This window comes from Stegostoma tigrinum, chromosome 12 (assembly GCF_030684315.1).
Source record: "Stegostoma tigrinum isolate sSteTig4 chromosome 12, sSteTig4.hap1, whole genome shotgun sequence".
Lineage (NCBI taxonomy): Eukaryota > Metazoa > Chordata > Chondrichthyes > Orectolobiformes > Stegostomatidae > Stegostoma > Stegostoma tigrinum.
In genome coordinates, this window is record NC_081365.1 from 70871501 (window position 1) to 70890223 (window position 18723).

General features: G+C 42.8%; 1 protein-coding gene across 1 annotated transcript in view; it reads left to right on the forward strand.

Moving 5' to 3' along the window:
- The first annotated feature begins 3635 nt into the window (after window positions 1-3635).
- Window positions 3636-18723, forward strand: part of LOC125457269 (guanylate cyclase soluble subunit beta-2-like) — a 53972-nt gene continuing 38884 nt past the window's right edge. The window contains 2 exon segments of the mRNA XM_048541258.2: window positions 3636-3726; window positions 16704-16798. Of these exon segments, the coding sequence (XP_048397215.2) occupies window positions 3695-3726; window positions 16704-16798 (127 nt within the window). The 5' untranslated portion in view covers window positions 3636-3694.

Here is an 18723-nt window from a genome sequence, read left to right on the forward strand (position 1 = left end):
TAAAAGCAAAAATATGGTCAAATTGTATAATTTCGATAATATCAATTCCATATTATTAGAAACCGCAATATGTCATTACAATATTGTTTAATTGTAGGCTTTGAATAAGCAATGACATTTTTCATTTGGTAGAATTTAATTGTAATTTTTAAAATTTCTCATTTTAATACTTATGGCTTTTCGTTAGCGCTACGCAATTGTGGAGTCACCTAATTGCCTATTATTTAACTGTTACATCGTTTTTCTTCGCATTATTCACTGTAGCATTGCTCGATCGCAGTATTACTGTGAATATGATTACTTTATTGCACGAAATGCGACTACTACAAAGTACTGCCGGAGTACTTTGATGAGCATTATAATGTTGGCATTTTATAGAATGTCTCTATATTGTTATAGCACTGTAATATTACTGCATTGTTACAATGGCCACAGCGTTTGCAATATTTTATTAACACTGCGTGATTTTATACAACAATTGCTGCAAGAATTGTTGGTTTTGGCTGTTACAGGAAGTTTCAGGCTGGAAATAACTCTGTGGACCTGGGAGCAAACTCCACAGTCATTTCCAGCCTCCTCATACTGCCGTAGCAGTTATAGGGTTGACTTTGGCACGGATTAGAGTTTCTTGACTGATCTTTTGAAACGGATTAGATAACGCGGAGTGCGGGGACGGTGATGATCTGTGAGGGATAATCCGAACAGCTTTGATATTCGAATTAAGGGGACTGTTCCTTCTCACCCTATCGTGGCGTTCCAGGTTTCATTTCTGCTGCAAGACAGTTCTCCCAGAGCCAGCTTGTCCCCTGTCTGCAAAGTGACCATCCAGAGAGACATGAGTGAGGAGGAGTCGGAGGCAGCAAGGTGTTAGATAGGAACAGCTCGCCTACAGTACTCAGCTGATATCCATTACAGCACAGAGCGGGATCACAGTTTTCCAGAGCTGTGGACATGGTGAGTGAATGGTAATTCCCAGCCTCAGTGAACAGTCCCACATCTCCCTACTGCCCCCCCTTAAAACCCCACCTGATTTTATCCTTATCCCAACTCTCGAGGGGACCCTCTCTCTTTCTTATATGTTGCTGCCACGTTTTTCCCTAGCCCCTCACTTCATCCTCTTTCCAAGATACACCCCAGTCCTTCTGCATCCCCAGCGAATGCCTTTCCCACCAGGACATAGGAAATGTGTGAACTTACAGACCAGAGAGGAGACAGTCCTCACTGTGCGGCGGTCACCGGAGATGTTTGAAGTCTGTAAACCTTTTGAAAACAGATCCTGGGAGGGAAAAGGCGTCTCTGGGTGGTTTAGATGTGAAATGTGGAAAGCTGGAGTGCGTTTGTCTCATAAGCAAAACTATTTTCCAACAGCTGCACAGTGACAGCCAGAATATTTCCTTCCTTGCTTCCAGCCCCATCTGTAGCCTGGCGTGGGTCAGTCGATGGGGAGATGGTGACTTTCAAGCTGAAGGGTGGATAGTCGGATAAGCAGCATGCCCTGTGCCGACTGTAAGCGGCTTCCCTCTATCACTTGTGTTATCGCTCCCACTTTTTATCGTTACATATCAATTTGCAGTCTGGCTTCAGTATATGGGGTGATTCCAGAAGGAGCCAGATCCTGGGTGAGAACAGGCAAAGTATCTGGGAGCTGGACTGTGACGAATGGAGACAGAATGCTAGAATACAAGTTAGCAGTAGGTAGGACCATGAGGAGGCCAGTCAGCCTTGGGGGATTGCTTTAACCCGCCTCACCTTCAGATCCAGCCACAGTAATTTCAACCTTAGTCTTAAAAACTCCACCTGACTCACCAGCATCTGCAGCAGCGGATTTCGGATCCCCCAAAGAAAACAGTCCAAGTCAAATGAGGGGAAGAACAGTCTCGCCCGTTGTTTGAAATGGACAAGGGTCAGTGCAGCCGTGGGCAGTAATGGCTGATGACGAAGGCTGATGGAACAAGGATCACCATCAGAAGTGGTCCAGGCAATGCTGGGAATCAGCCAAGGACTGCTGGCGGCAAACAGGAGGTGGTACAGTCAAGGTCCAACCTCGCGGAAGATGGTTGCAAATTTCTGTCGGGCCCCCAGTAATTCCTCCTGCTGTTGGGGGAGCCATTTGCTCACAGTGCGTTCTTAGCTTTGCTAATTCCTAATTCCACCCAATCCGATTCTGCATCTTGATCTTTAGAGCTAATCATTGTCACTATTGTACGAATGTCACCATTAATTAAGAGTTAACTCACTACTCGTTCCTTGTTTCCTCCACTTCCAGGATGTTCACTAACTTTGAATTTTCAGGTCTCAGCCTTGGCTATCTTTCAGCCATATCTCTGTAACGTCTATCAGATTATACAGGTTTATTTCTATATAAACTGACAACTCACTTCCGAGAAAGGGTCACTGAGCCCAAAAAATTCTGATTTCTCACCACAGATGCTGCCTGACCTGCAGAGACCTTTTTAAAAATCAATTTCTGTTTTTTGTTCCTGACGATTTACTTGTCTTTTTAATGAATGCTACTTGCAGTTTGATACGAATCTTTTAGTTCTTCCTTTTTGTTACATTTACAACCTTTGATCCCTTCCGGCTATACGCTGTTTATCACTTGCCCGATTGCTACCTTGGTTTCCGGTCTTGACTTCTCACTATAATTTATCATATCTTCCCTCACTTGATATACTGTGCCACATTTTTTAGTTTAAATTCCTTTCTATCGGCCAAGATATGCGAATAGCTAGAACACAATTCCAGCACATTTCAAGTGAAAATTGTTGCTATGTTACAGATTTCCCTCTCCCCGGTGCTTATGTCAGCGACCAGCTAATTGAAACCTATTTCTCCACATCTTGCATCCAATTCTCTTGCTTTTTTGAAAACTCCATTTATGGCTCAGGTAGTAACACGAAGACTATTACCCGTAACGTTGTATGTTTTAAATTCGTTCCTATCTGCGCGTATTCCCTCCCTCTTCCTTGTACAGCAGACCATTGGTATCAAGGATGTTTTCCTTCATTCCATACAATGGATTCTAATGTAGTTGTTAAGTTCACTGTGTGATCAGCAAATCCGTCACTTGTGGGGCAACCGATGCTTGAAGGCGTAGAATCATACGATGCTTACCAGTTTGTGCTGTCTCTCAATCCCTTTTTACAAGAGGAACAGAATAATTAAACCACTTAAGTACATTTTCATTTTTCAGTACGGATTCATCAACACCTGCCTGAAATCTTTGGTTGTGGAAAAATTTGGTGAAGATACTTGGGACGCCCTGAGGTGTGTGTTAATGATTCTGTGAACTCTTTGAAACTCTATTTCAGTTGTCCTTGGTGTTATTTTGATTTGATTTGATGTATTATTGTCACATGTATCTAGGCACGGTGAAAAGTTCTGTTTTGCAGTAGAGGCAGACCGTACCATACAAAAGTGCAAGAAGGTAATAGAACAGAGCAATGGAATACACTGATATGGCTGCGGAGAAGATGCACAAAGAGCGAGATCAATTTAAAATTTAAATTTAAAATTTGAGAGGTCCGTTCAGAAGCCTGAAAACAAACTATTGTTGAATCTGTTGGCATGTGTATTTAAACTGTCGTATCTTCTGGCCAACAGAAGAGGTCGGAAGAGATTATAATCAGGGTGGGAGGGGCCCTTGATGATGCTGGCTGCCTTCCTGTGGCAGTGAGAAATATAGATTAAGTCAATGGAATTGCCCTTTCTCAGCTCTGATGAGAGGTGAGTGAGAATTTTTTTTAACCACCAGAGCTACCAGACCTGTCGAGCTTTACCAACATCATTTGTTTCAGTTCAGATTTCCAGCATTCGCAGCATTCAGTCATTTTTATTTGGAAATTAGCACACTGCTGGAAATGATAGCCATTATTCACAACTGGGCTTCATTGGTTACTTTTCTCAGGAAACACCCCTGGGCATAAATGACAAATTTGCATTTTGGGCTGGATGCCTGCATACAAGGGACTCATGTTCCCAAACAGCTTTGCAATCAGCTAGTTGTCCACGGGAAAGGAGACGTGCTTTCAAAGTGGGACAGACAGTTGCTTTGCACAGATTAGGGTGCGGGGGCGGCACGGTGGCTCAGTGTTTAGCACTGCTGCCCCACAGCACCAGGGACACAGGTTCGATTCCACCATTGGGTGTCCATGTGGAGTTTGCACATTCTCCTTGTGTCTGCGTGGGTTTCCTCCGGGTACTCCGGTTTCCTCCCACAGTCCAAAGACGTGCAGATTAGGTGGGTTGACCATTACCAAATTGCCCATAGTGCCCAGGAATATGCAGGCTAGGTGGGTTAGCCATGGGTAATGCAGGGTTATAGGGATAAAGTAGTGGGGAGTATCTGGGTGGGATGCTCTTTGGAGGGTCAGTGTGGACTTGATGGGCCGATTGGCCTGATTCCACACTGTAGGGATTCTATGAAGAATGCAGCAGCAGCTACATCAGGAAGACCATTGCCACTGTGGAGTTTGAGAAACATTCTGATTTCCTTGGGTCAGGAGAGAGGTAGGGGCTATTAAACAAATCAACTCTGGCAATGTCAGTCCGGGGGCTAAAGGATGTGAAGCAAAGTCAATCAAGATAGCACACTGCGCTTTCAAGGTAAGTTCAACCACTCTCCCAAAGAGGCAATTTTCCTAACCATCTGTAGACAGTTATTATACAGATTGGGTCGAATGTGATAAATAGCATATTATATGTGTCATTAAGATTTGGGACTTGGATTTTTAAAAAGATGCTGATAGATTTTGGTCAGTTCTGTAAAGTTTTTTTTAGCAAAGGTCAGAAATGAATTTATAACAGTGACTTAAATATATTATTTCCAAGAAGACATGTGATCCAATCAAGTGCTCAGCAGGACGCCTGTGGTTTTAATGGATTCATTTAACTTTTGAGTTCAGTTCAGAAGGATCAGGAGGTCAGTTCAGAAGGGACAGCAGATTCCTCCCAGCCAGAGAATCAAGTAGTCAGTTCAGGGGAATTAGAGACCCTAGCAGGAATGGTTTTATTTTCTGAAGCTTCCAAGCAGCAGGGGTCTGTATAGAAGTCTTCGGTGATTGAAAAATGTTTGGACCACCAGAAGTGAAGAATTTCATGCCAACAGACTTTTAAAGAAATTATACACTGCCTCAGCAATCCAAGAAGAATAAACTGGGAGGAGTCAGTTAAATGAGAAATTAAAGCTTTAAGGTAGGAGTGATATTTCTCTGAGATTGAGCATCTATCAAAGGATAGTCTTGGGAAACAGGTTTAAACTGTGTTTTGCTATTTCTGTTACGATCTTGCAAACTATTTTGTATAAATATACAATATACAGCTTTCTTTCCCTCTTGTGTAATAAACTTATGTTCTGTTTTTAAAGAACATTGACAGCCTCATGTGAATATGTTTTGGTGTCTACTCACCATGGTAACCAACTGCAAAAGATAAGCACATGTTTTATCAAGACAAGTTTCCTTCTGGGATCTTACTTGTCTAGTGTTATCATCATCTGGGACACAAACAAGTGGTCGCTGTATCACACAATAAAAACCAAATGTGGATGCTGTAAATCAGAGACAAAAATAGAAATTGCTGGAAAAGTAACAAATAGAAATTGCAGGAAAAGCTCAGCAGGTCTGGCAGCATCCATTACTTTTCCAGCAATTTCTACTTTTGTCTTTGATCTACAGTTCTATTTTTCTCCTACTGCACCGCAGTTGCTTCAGCACTAATATCAATCCAGGACAAGGTTTGCACATGTAATAAAATGTTAACAGAAGTCAGGATATCATAGTGAAAGTTGAAAGTTAAAAGAAGGTGTTTTATTGCATAGATCAACAAAATAAAGGAAGACTCTGCCCTTGAAGTGTAAGGAATAGAACTAGAGAGCTGACAATCAACTCTGTAAATGAAATAATAACTTGAACATGCAAAATCTCAACCCTGCTCAGTCGTCCTTGAAACAGGTGGCTATATAGCTGTCTCTGCCAGACCATCACCCTGCCTTCCACTCTTTGATGGTTGTCCTGGCCCAGACACAGAATGTTCAATCTCATCTTCTAGCTCAAAGGATTCCTCTCACTCCTACATCTCCCCCGAGTCTTGGATAAACTGCATGATGTGCCATGATTGACCCAGTCATCAGAGCTTCTCCTTCAGGTAGATTGGTACACAATGGCCCTGGTAGAAGCATGGGCAACTGTTGGCTTTCTCCCTGGGGGAGGTGGGCAGAATGTGGATATCCTACAAGTGTTGTCATCCAGCTGTGGACGGTATATTCCCGTGTTGCCTGCCAACTATCCTCACATGGGCCTTCGAGAAAGCTGGCATCTTCGAGTGGTCCAGGGTGTGCCAGCCATGGCAGCACCCTAGATATAGAGCCTGCAGTATCTGGCTGCTGTAGGTATGATATCAACATTAGGGGAGTGGAATCCTTTCCCATTCCCGAAGACAGCTGGTCCTTGATAGGCTGCTCGGATTGCTAAGGGCAATCGACTAGACCTGCTTCTGTGGGACACAAAGATAGTTGAAAATCTTCTCATGTTCTCACCGTCAAGGGGCACCAGATAAATTGGTGAGATCTTGCCGAGAAAGCAGCAGTGTCATCGCCGTCGCATTTATGAGTTGAGTAGTGTGAGACACCGCAGAGGCTCCTGAAATGATACGCTGGCAAAGAAATGAACGTTCGGCCCTTCGGGCTGTGGGGAATGAATGGGATTTCCCTTCAGACCTTTAGAGAGCCAGCTCTTGTCCAGCAGCTGGCACAAGTCTAACCCATGGGCTGGGAGCATCCTTGGTCATCTTCCGTACTTGGCTCTCACTCATTTGCAGGTGGCTCTGCCTAGACCTGTAAATTCCGTTCAATGTCAGACCGCTCCTGCTCTGTGGTGGCTCTTGACCCGCGGTGTTGTCCCTCGGGAAGCTGAGTGGCGGCTGGTGCTAGCTTTGTTTTGTTGCCACAGTGTCTGTGCTGTCTGCTGTGCCACTCGCTTGGTGGCGATAGGACCACAAGAAGGTTGACTGCTGCTGGAATGATCGCTGCCCTGTTCCCTCAACTCACAGCAGATCTAGGAGAACAGTAAGAGAAAGTGCACCTTCTCTGCAAAGCGACCCTTCACCCCTGTGACCCTTCTCTATGAAGCTCCAGGCTACGTCCTCAGAGAGGGTGGTATCATGACCATGTGCCACAGTCATGAGCTTATGTGAGGTGAGATAAGAACGAGTACATGAGGCATTGGCATGAAGCAGCTCCCATTACGAACCCAGCCCTCCACTGGAGCCGTGACCTGGCAGACTATGAGGATGGTGCCATTGTAAGGGGATGGCTCTGCCGTCCTTGAAGGTGGGTCCCTTGACCCATGGGAAGGATGGGGTATTGAGCGAATTTACCTTGCTCCATTGACTCTTGCTGACCTGAGGCATTGTCCTCTCAATCATTTCAGGTCAGAATCAGATGGCATGAGGAATGTTCACTCTGTTTAGGTAGGATTGGAAGGTAGACGGTTGGCACTGAATCATCGCTGGGCTCCTGATGACTAGAGCAGCTCGTGAGGAGATCTCCATTGTCTTCCTGGAATGAAGGTAAACCAAATACCATCTATGGGGAATAGCACAATATCCTGTCATGATGCACAGAGATAATGTGCTGAAAAACAGGGGCCCTACTATTCCTTCTGTCATCACAAAAGTTAAAGATTTTATAAGAAATAAAAGAAAAATCATCAAACTACTGCTTTCTAGTCCCAGGCTGATAGAAATCACAGACTAGGCTTTTTACTTAACAACAAATCACAATCTATTACAGGTCTTTAGATTCTAGGTACAGGTAAGCAATTAAACATAATTAAGTAAAATCTACAAATAAAAACTCCAAGCCCCTTTTAAACTTACACCTCTGGCCAGACTTTAACAAGATCTACTTTAAGAACATCTTCAATTTCAGCTGACTCAAGTGTGGTCTGTTCCACTACAGTGAATATAATTTGAATCTTAGCAAGTGTATACTGGTTGTATTGCTACTGCAGAACCATGGCTATCTACCTGAGAATCATAGGGTCATACAACATGGAAACAGACCCTTTGGTCAAAGCAGCCTGTGCTGAACATAATCCCAAACTAGACTAGTCCCACCTGCCTGCTCCTGGCCCATGTCCCTCCTAATCTTTCTTATTCATATACTTATCTAAGTGTCTTTTAAATGTTGTAACTGTACCCACATCCACCACTCCATCGGGAAGTCCATTCCACACGCGAACCACTCTCTGTGTGAAACATTTCCCCCTCATGTCTTTTTTAAATCTCTTTCCTCTCAGCTTACAAATATGCCCCTAGTCTTGAAGATCCCCCATCCTAAGGAAAAGGCACCTGGCATTAATCCCATCTCTGGCCCTCATGATCTTATGAACTAGTGAGTTTTGAGAAGATTTGTAGATCAGGTTGAGGTTCTGGATGTGAGTTTTCTCGCTGAGCTGGAAGGTTAATTGTCAGACGTTTCGTCACCATTCTAGGTAACATCATCAGTGAGCCTCCAATGAAGCGCTGGTGTTATGTCCCACTTTCTATTTATCTCGTTAGGTTTCCTTGGGTTTGTGACGTCATTTCCTGCATTGGCGATGTCATTTCCTGTTCTTTTTCTCAGAGGATGGTAGATTGGCTCCAAATCAATGTGTTTGTTGATGGAGTTCCGGTTGGAATGCCATGCTTCTAGGAATTCTCGTGCGTGTCTCTGTTTAGCATGTCCTAGGATGGGTGTGTTGTCCCAATCAAAGTGTTGTCCTTCCTCATCTGTATGTAAGGATACGAGTGATAGTGGGTCATGTCGTTTTGTGGCTAGTTGATGTTCATGTATCCTGGTGGTTAGCTTTCAACGCAGGAAATGACATCACCAACCCAAGGAAACCCAAACAGATAAATAGAAAGCGGGACATAACACCAGCACTTCATCGGAGGCTCACTGATGATGTTACCTAGAATGGTGACGAAACGTCTGAAAACTAATCTTACGAACCTCTATAAGGTCCCTCATAGATGTTACAGAAACTTGGTTGAGGGATGGAGAGGACTGGACATAGACATAGAACAATACAGCGCAGAACAGGCCCTTCGGCCCTTGATGTTGCGCCGACCTGTGAACTAATCTAAGCCCCTCCATCTGCAATATCCCTTCATCATCCATATGCTTATCCAAGGACTGTTTAAATTCCCCTAATGTGGCTGAGTTAACTACATTGGCAGAAAGGGCATTCCATGCCCATACCACTCTCTGAGTAAAGAACCTGCCTCTGCCTCTTAAATCTATCACCCTGGCATCTCAATGTTCCGGTTTTAGATGCTGTAGGAAGGATGGGAAGCGAGGTAAGAGAGGAGGTGATGTGGCAATTTTGATTAAAGAATACATTACTGCTGTAACTAGCAAAGATATTTCTGAAAAATTGTCCAGTGAAAATATATGGATAGAAATTACAAATAAGAAAGGAAAGGTTACTTTGATGGTATTGTACCAAAGGTGAGTGAAGTAAAAGTCGGGTCACACTTTGGGTCTTGCAATCATTATTCTGTTAGTTTCAAAATGACTATTGAAGAGGATAAGCCATTCATAAAAGATAAAGTTCTTAAGTGGAGTAAGGCAAATTTTAATGGCATGAGACAAGGACTTTCAAAAGTTGATTGGAGTAGACTGCAAGTAAAAAGGACATCTGACAAGTGGGAGGCATTCGGAGCGCCTCCGCTCACTGGTTCCCTTTCCTTCTCCTTTCTTTTTTGCTCACTCCCCTCTGCAGTATGTATTTTTTCCACACCCCGCCCACCCCACCCATCCAACTTTAACTTTTATCCTGACCTGTGGGAAGGAGTTGGGTCACAACCAGAGACCAGGTGTGTGTGTACTGAAGCAGCAGTGGATCCAGCATGGGCTGGAGTGATGGCAGCCGATGGTATGGGGTACTGGGTGATCAAGAGCAGAGTGAGTGGGCAGTGTCTCCTGGCAGAGTGGCGTGAGTGGGCAGTGTCCTGTAGTAGTGCGAAGTGAGTGGGCAGTGTCCTGTAGTAGTGCGGAGTGAGTGGGCAGTGCCCCCTGGCGGTGTAGACCGAGTGGACAGGGGCGAATCCCAGAGCAGCGGTGGAGCAAAACCTTGATAAAGACTGGCATGTGGCAGCATGGCCTCACGTTCTGGGGCTTTCAGACATGGACTGGAACTTTGTATCGGTGGGCAGTTATCATTCTGGACTTTTCACTGTTCTCATGCTAATTTATAGTTTTTAAACTCTTTAACAACACCCTTTTTTTAAAACTCTGTAAGTTTTGTGCCTAGGTAATTGTACTTAAGAAGGCTACATTAAAGGCAGCCTTTATAGAAATGCTTCGCAGTACTCCTATAGTGTTGTACTAGAGTACATGTGACAATAAAGGATATGCTGATATAAAAAAAGTGTGACAATGAGAGTTCAGAGACTTCAAGTTCCTGTTAGAGTGAAGGGTAAGACTGAGAAGATTAAGGAACAAGAGATGAGTAAAGATTTCATGGTTCTAGTCGAGAATAAAAGAGAGTCTTATTTTAGATGTAGACAACTTGGTTGAAATGAATCTCTTAATCAATATAAAGAGTGTAGGAGCATTCGTAAGAAGGAAATCAGGAAAGCAAAGAGGGGATATGAGGTAACATTGACAGACCAGGTTAAGGTTAACTCAGAGGTTCTACGAGTAAATTAAGAGTAAGAGGGTAACCAGAGAGCGGGTAGGGCCCTTAAAGATTAAGGAGGCCATCTTTGTGTTGAACCAAGAAGATGGGAGAGAGACTAAATGAATATTTTATATCAGTTTTTTATGGTGGAGAAAGAAATGGAGGCTAGAGCACATAGGAAAATAAATATTGGTGTTTTAAAAACTTCACATTATAGGAGAGAACATTCTGGAAGTCTCAGAGAATATAAAGGTGGATGAATCTCCAGGACCTGATCTAATGTATCCCAGAATGCTAAGGGAAGTAAGGGAGGAAATTGCGAGGACCCTTGAAGAAATAGTTGCATCATCTATAACCAGGGATGTGGAGCCTGATGACTAGAGGGTGACTAATGTTATACCTTTACTTAAGAAGAGTTGTGAGGAGAAACCGGGGAACAACAGACCTGTGAGTCAGACATCCGTTGTGGGTAAATTGTTGGTGGTGATTATAAATGACAGGATTTGTGGACATTTAGAGAGGCAAAAATTGGTTAGGGATGGTCAGCATGGTTTTTTTGCGAGGAAAATCGTGTCTCACAAACTTGATTGAGTTCTTGAAGAAGTTACCAAGAAGATCAATGATAGCAGAGCAGTAGACATTGTTTACTTGGACTTTAATAAAGCCTTCGATAAGGTTCCGCAGATCAGACTAATTAGTGAAATTAGGTCACATGGGATTTGGGGTGATCTTACCAACGGGATATATAATCAGCTTAATGACAGGAGACAGACAGTGGAGTGGAGGGTTGCTTTTCTGACTGGGGGCCTATTACCAGCGGTGTTCCACAGGGATCAGTTTTGGGTCCTCTCTTGTTTGTCATTTATATAAATGATTTGGATGAGAATATAGTAGGGTTAGTAAGTTTGTACATTCCACCAAAATTAGTGGCATTGTAGCCAGTGAAGAAAGTTTTCTAAGATTATAAAGGGATCTCGATCAAATGGCTCAGTGGGCTGAAAAATGGCAGATGGAGTTCAATTTGGATAATTGTGAAGATTTGCATTTTGTTACAATAAACAGGGGCAGGACTTATACAATTAATGGAAAGCCCTTGGGTAGTGTTGTGGAACAGAGGGACCTAGGGGTTTAGGTATATAATTCATTGAAGTTTGCATCACATATAGACAGAGTGGTTAAAAAGGTGTTAGCCTTCATTGCTCAGTCCTTTGAGTATAGGAATTGGGAAGTCATTGAGTTTGGTTGGCTCACCAAGCTGGCTTGTTGTTTTGCAGACGTTTCATTACTATGCTGGATAACATCCTCAGTGCAGCCTCTGATGAAGCGTCGGTGTGTTTTCCCGCCTGGTTTTTAAACTTTGGGGTCTGTTGCGATGGATTGCCTCACTTCCAGGTTTCCTCCGTAGTGGAATGTATGCAGTCGTCAAGTTCAATGTGTTTAAGAATAGTCTGCTTCGTGGAGTGCCATGCTTTCAGGAATTCTCGTGCTTGTCTCTGCCTAGCCTGTCCCAGGATCTTGGGAAGCCATGTTGCGGTTGTAGAGGATACTGGTGAGCCCTGTTCTGGAATACTGTGTCCAGTTATAGCAAGGATATGATTAAGCTTGAGAGGGTTCAGAAGAGATTTACCAGGATGTTGCCAGGCGTGGAGGTTTGCATTGTAAGACTGGGCAGATAGAAGATTTTAGGAAGCCAAAATGAGCTTGTGTAAGTCTGCTATGCATGGAATTGGTTACACTATAAAAGAGTTGGTTGTACATGGAGTGCTGAAGTATATATCTTTCAGGATGTGTAGTGGTAGTATGTTGGCACTAGCTCCTGGGTTGATTTTCTTTTAACTCTTAGGGTGTATTGACGTGCATTTTGAGGACATTGGAATGGTCATGTCAACTTCTGATCATCTTATAGCCTTGATGTGATGTGTGAGGCTAAATGATATGAAAGGTCTAGTCATCTTCTGAAATGTACCTTTGACTTAGTTGATTGTGCACTTTATTAACGTACTTGTATTTGTGTAAGTTGCTAAAACTTTCTTTGCTGCCAGTGAAACACTGTTTTGTTCCCTACAGTGTGCAAACAGACCATTCAGCCCAACAAGTTCACATTGATTCTCTGAGAAGCATCCCACCCCACACTTCCCATGACTAATGCACCTAACCAATATATCCCTGGACACTCCGGGCAATTTATCATGGCCAATTCTCCTAACCTGCACATCTTTGACTGTGGGAGCAAACTGAGCACCTGAAGGAAACCCATACAGACACAGGGAGAAATTGTAAACTCTACACAAACAGTCACTCAAGGCTGGAATTGAGCTTTAGTCTCTGGTGACATGAGGCAGCAATGCTAACCACTGAGCCCCTGTGTTGTCCTGGGGTTTGACCTAGATCCAGCTTGAATCTAGAATCTGCAGATTTCATGCATATATGTACCAAGTGTCCCTTGGTGCAACATGCTTTGCAGATGTGAAGATTTGTTGGGCAGCTTTTGTGCTGATGTAACAAGCCGCATCTATTATAGATCCTGTTGGTATTGTGCACTTTGCTGACTGTAGCAATAGTGTTGGCTGCAGCTAAATCGTATAATTGTTGCTGAACTGCCACCATACCTTTGTGTCGGTGACCACCTTCCAGCGAAGTGTCAATAATATAGCTTTCCTTCGTGGTCCTATTTGGAGGCTGTAATCCTTGTGGAGGCGATTACCAATTGAGTCAGCCTGTTGGAGACGTCTGCTTTGGAGAAGTCACACTCATGCCCCTTGCTGTGCCAAACTCATCAGTAGGCTCTTAGCGTTGTCATCTGAATGACATGTATTGATATGTGTTCAACCTGAAGTGAATGCTTTCATTGAGCTAGTCTTTGAATATTCTGCAGGTCTTTTTCTGGATCATTCTTACTGTCGAAGAAAGACCAGATTTTTAGTTCTGCGAAGCTTTTTGATGGCAAGTTACCAGAGATCTCATCTAGGGATTCCTGATCATTTGATCTGTAAAATAAAGCTGTGTAAATTGTTTGAAACATGTAAATCAGTAAATATATCATTGGCTGCCCAATCCATAAGTAATTGTTTGTCTCCCATCTTCCATTGAAGTTCTGTTGCGTTTTATTTGAGTACAGTGTAGGGCTTGTTTGATTTTTTCTTTGACTTTCTCTGCTTCACTTTCCTTTCATTTAGTCCTGTTTTGTTTCTGTTGCACTTTATTGTTCACTTTTGCAGCCTTTTTACTGAATTTAGTTTTAGGCCATCTCTTTGAGGAATACAGACCTGCAGTAGCAAGCTTCAGCCATTGGGTGGTATGTACATACTATATGGTATGATGATGTCATGCAGGACTCTTTCTATTCTATTGCAAATTGGAGACAAGATGGCAGAACCAACTGACCACTGCACACAGGTAAGCACATTAGAAAAGTGGTCTTTGGTTTTAGAAAGTGTAAATTTATTCGTGAAGGCTCTGATATTTAAGCTGAGAGCAGCCTTTGATCACTGTTTATTTTACTTTTAGTTTTGTGAGAAGCTTTTTGGCTTTTAAATAGGCAAGAAACTTGTCTATTCATTCTCCTTTATAACAGGACTGGCGGGGTTTCCAACTTGACAGAACTTACATTTCATGCAGAGAGCCTTCTAGCTGTTTCATTTACAGATATGAACTCACAAATTTGTTGCTGTTAGGTTTCCAACTGCTTTGAAGTCCAGGGCTGTTCTGATCTTTAGTTAGGATCCCATGCATCTGTCGCTGTCAACTTGGATTCTTCAATGAGCATTCATTACTGTTTATCATCATGATCTATTGTCATGGTGTAGGCTTTTGCCCTCAGCAGGGTATTTGTACCTGATGAGGCAATACCTACGTTAGCTCCTGGAACAAAATAACTGGTCATTTGTAACATGGTAGTCAAAGACTTAAACAACATTTATTACAGCTTCTGATAGCTATACATTTTACAGCCACAGGCACATCAGTGTCTGGGCTAATACTAAGCTATCTGGTTACAAAACAAAGCACAATTCAATCACCACGTCAACCGTCAAGTAGTCTCAGTTAAAATGGAGTCTGAGACCTTAATACTTTCAGTCATATGCCTTGTTACTTTGACGATATCGAGCTATACAGTGTACTAGCTGTGAGGCATAACACAACAGTAGTGATCCCAGTGAAAATTGAAAGAAGGATCATAGCTGCAAGAGATAATGGGAACTGCAGATGCTGGAGATTCCAAGATAATAAAATGTGAGGCTGGATGAACACAGCAGGCCAAGCAGCATCTCAGGAGCACAAAAGCTGATGTTTCGGGCCTAGACCCTGAAGAAACGTCAGCTTTTGTGCTCCTGAGATGCTGCTTGGCCTGCTGTGTTCATCCAGCCTCACATTTTATTATCATAGCTGCAAGAGCTGTGTACTCCCGTGGACTGGAGGCAGTGATCCCGACCTGACAGGTACCACTTGGTTTGTTGTAGCTGTGTTTTTGAGGTGTGAGCAACTTGATAGGGCAGAGATTTATTGAGAAGGGGAAGTTAATTTGGTGAGTAGGATAAACAATGACAGCCAGTGCATACAGATCAGCTTCAGGTGATGGTGGGATAGTGATCACACTATCTGAGAAGGAAAGACTTAATTGTGACAGTTTATCTTGAGGGCAAGAGTCCGATTTTAGCTCATCTTGCCTTTATTGCCAACATCCCTTGTAGAGATCATTCCATGCCATTTATAATTTTTTTTCATCAGCTCACTGACCCCTGGCCCTCACTGTAAGTGTGACATAGTGGCCAATATCAGTTTCAGTCACAAGTGAAAAGTTACAGGGAGAAATGAATAGTGCAAACACAGGTAAGAATGCCAAGAAGTTGATTGTTACAAATTGAAATCAATTCCTGTTTGAGAAAGAACAGACTTCCATGTCCCTAGCCACTTCAAACAACTCAAGATGTTCTAAAGCTCTTAACGCCAACTCTGCAACGGCGTAGCTGATTCCTGTGTAGCAGTATCTTGCAAACAGCAAGTGGGTGAATGTTTAGCCATTCACTTTCATAATGTTGTTCAACGGCTATATGACTCTGCTGCTCTACTTTCCACAGTGCCATGGGATCTTATCGAACCACCTGAGAGGTCTCAGTTAATGTTTCCTCTGAAAGATGGCAGCTGCAATTAGGCCCAGGGATATAAAACATGGGGCCTGGGTCTGCTCCTGCCTGGGCCCCTGGTTCCACACCTAACCTGAGTGTGGCAGCTCCAATGCCGCACCTTGACCCAAACACGGGAACCCCGTAGGGCCCCACTTATTGCAGCTCAATGTATTCCACTGTCCTGGGTTCAGCCTCCAAGGCTGCAGTGCTCCTTTGGTCCTGCATTGATGTGGCAGCCTAGGCTATGTGCTGATGTCTCCAGTACAGGACATGAGACCAGAATCACTGGCTGAGGGGGTGAGAGTTCTATTGCTGACCCACGACGGACAACTAAAGCCATCCTTAAAATTTCTACTGCATGACGAAGGAGACCTATGGATTCTGGCCACTGAGCATTGTTGCAATTGTACCTTTGCCACTCACGCTTCCTTCCAATTAAGATTGTGATTGTGCCGAGACTGAAACATTGTAGCAATGTGCCAGTACAAGAAATGCAATAGAAATGGTAGACTCTACAAATCACTGCATTGGAAAGGAATTGGGTAGTATCTTGGATTTAAACCATTCATCGGCTGTCATTATGTGAGCTACTTTAGTCTCAAACCAACCTGCTTTGCACTGTCATCATTCGCTTGTTGTATCTCTGAGTCCAAAATTCACTTTTGTTTTCATTTCCATCCTATGCTGCTGGATTTTTTGGACTATCTGTTCACTCTCCTTTCTCAATGACCTATTTAAAAACCTTTGAATGCAGGCAAAATACTCTGGATGCTGGAAATCTCTAAAACAAGCACAGAGATCGCTGGAGAAACTCAGCAGATCTAGCAGCATCTAAGGCAAGAGAATGACTGGTTTGAGTTTTTTTCAGAAACCCTTCTCCAGAGACGATTCATAAAACCATTTCTCTTCTCAGAGCACAAGCTGAAGTTCAGGACACGTTCATGATGTACCAGGTTTATGATGATGCTATCACACTCAGACTCATCCAAGAAGCTTCTAAAATGCTCAGTAAGTATGATATATTTTGATTTTAAACCCAAAGTGCGATTTACTTGCATGCATTCAAAAATACAACAAATTGTAATCCATGTCAGGTTCACATAAAGATATTTAACTGTAAAATTATGTAGAGATAGAATGAAAGAAAATCAGAAAGCTCCAGCAAAACCAAACATTTGCAATGTGAGATGATTTAAATTGATTCTGATCCTTGTCCAAGCTTCATTTTCTCTCAGTTACTCATCCAGACATGTGAATAATATAAGTTATTACTATGTTAGAGCACTTTGTGATGTTCAGTGAAAATTCAACAGGCTGTGAAAGGGAATACAGACTTAATGGTGCAGGTTTGAAGATTGTGTGGAAACAAACAGTTCATGTGCATACTTTTTGGAAGGCAACAGGACATATTGAGAAATCCATTAGAAAAACATGTGGGATCTTATTAATAGAGGTATTCAGTGCAAAAACAAGCAAGTTTTTTGAACCTTTAGAAAGCTATGGTTAGGTTATAATTAGAATATTGTGTCCAGTTTGAGTCATTGCATCTCAGGAATTCAACCTAACAAACACTATCTGGCATTTCTGCACAGTACAGCAGCAAAATGAATAAGTTTGAGATACCTTCTATCATACTGTCATTCTGCTAAGGAATCTTTGGTGGTAGATTGAGATATCTGTAAATCAGCAACGTGCCAAGAAACCCATTAGGGTTGCTTTCAGAATCTCCCGAAGGTCAGGTGAGAGGATAAAATTCCAGACACTGAGGTGTTCTGAGCAAGCATCCACACCATATTGAGAGAGTCACAGTCACAACTCTTTTAAGTGTTGATTTCTGCTAGAAATGACTAGAATGTATTGGGTAGATTCACTTGGATCAATCCTTCTTACTAATATCAGTCTAAGCTACTGATATCATATGGGGTAGGACACCCAGACAAACTCTTCAGTAGAAAATAAGTTCCATCTTGATATACAATGAATGGGCCTACTACATATTACTCACTAACTAGTTTCATTATACCTGAGATACATGATTGTGCCTTGTGAGACAGTCAGGCTCAACCTCAGATTAAGTACACAATTCTACTCTAAATGCATGCTGTCAACTCTAAGAAAAATATGCTGAAGTGCTAGTACAGGCTTTGGTGAACACAGATGGAAAGCTCCTCCCAGGACCAGTTATAAACATCCTGGTGAGTGGAGCTTATCCAGTGATAGAGTTCACTCTTTCAGATACTGACTGTTGTACACAACATGATGAATTGGGCTGGCCACGTAATCAGAATATTTGACCCTTGCTCACCTAGGCACATGGGGTGTGATCTCATGGCAGTCCAAGGAGGTGCAGGTAAAGGCACTTTGAAGGTTTGGTTCAGCAGTTCTGACATCAGCTTCGGGTTGCAAGGGAAGGACAGCCACACCTTATACAACTGAAAAAAAAGGGCGTTCTCCGAAAGACTGAGAGAAGAAATTCAGAGTCAGCAGTTCGTCCAGAAACTCAACCATCTGCAGTGTGCTGTCTGATTTGCAACGAAACCTTCTGGGTACTGATCATCCTTAGCAAATCATCTAAGTACCGATTGGAAACCTTGCCAGTGATCCAACTGGTGATATGGTCAGCTGTGCCACAAAGAGCAAACAGGCAGACATACATGAATGACACCAATTTAGTGTTAATGTAATTAATTAACATGTAGGCTACTGACGACTGTTTTACATACATGTGCTACCCATTCATTTAAGAACATGTACTCATCTATTAATTTACGTACATATGTTTTTTGTCTTTTGCATATTTGCACTGCACAATAATTTTTCCATCTGCTCATTCCATACCAATGTATATCCATGTGAATGCCTACTAATCCACATCCATCAGTTTAGCTTCCCAATCATTTCAGCCTCCCAGGTTGACACTGATACTATTCAGC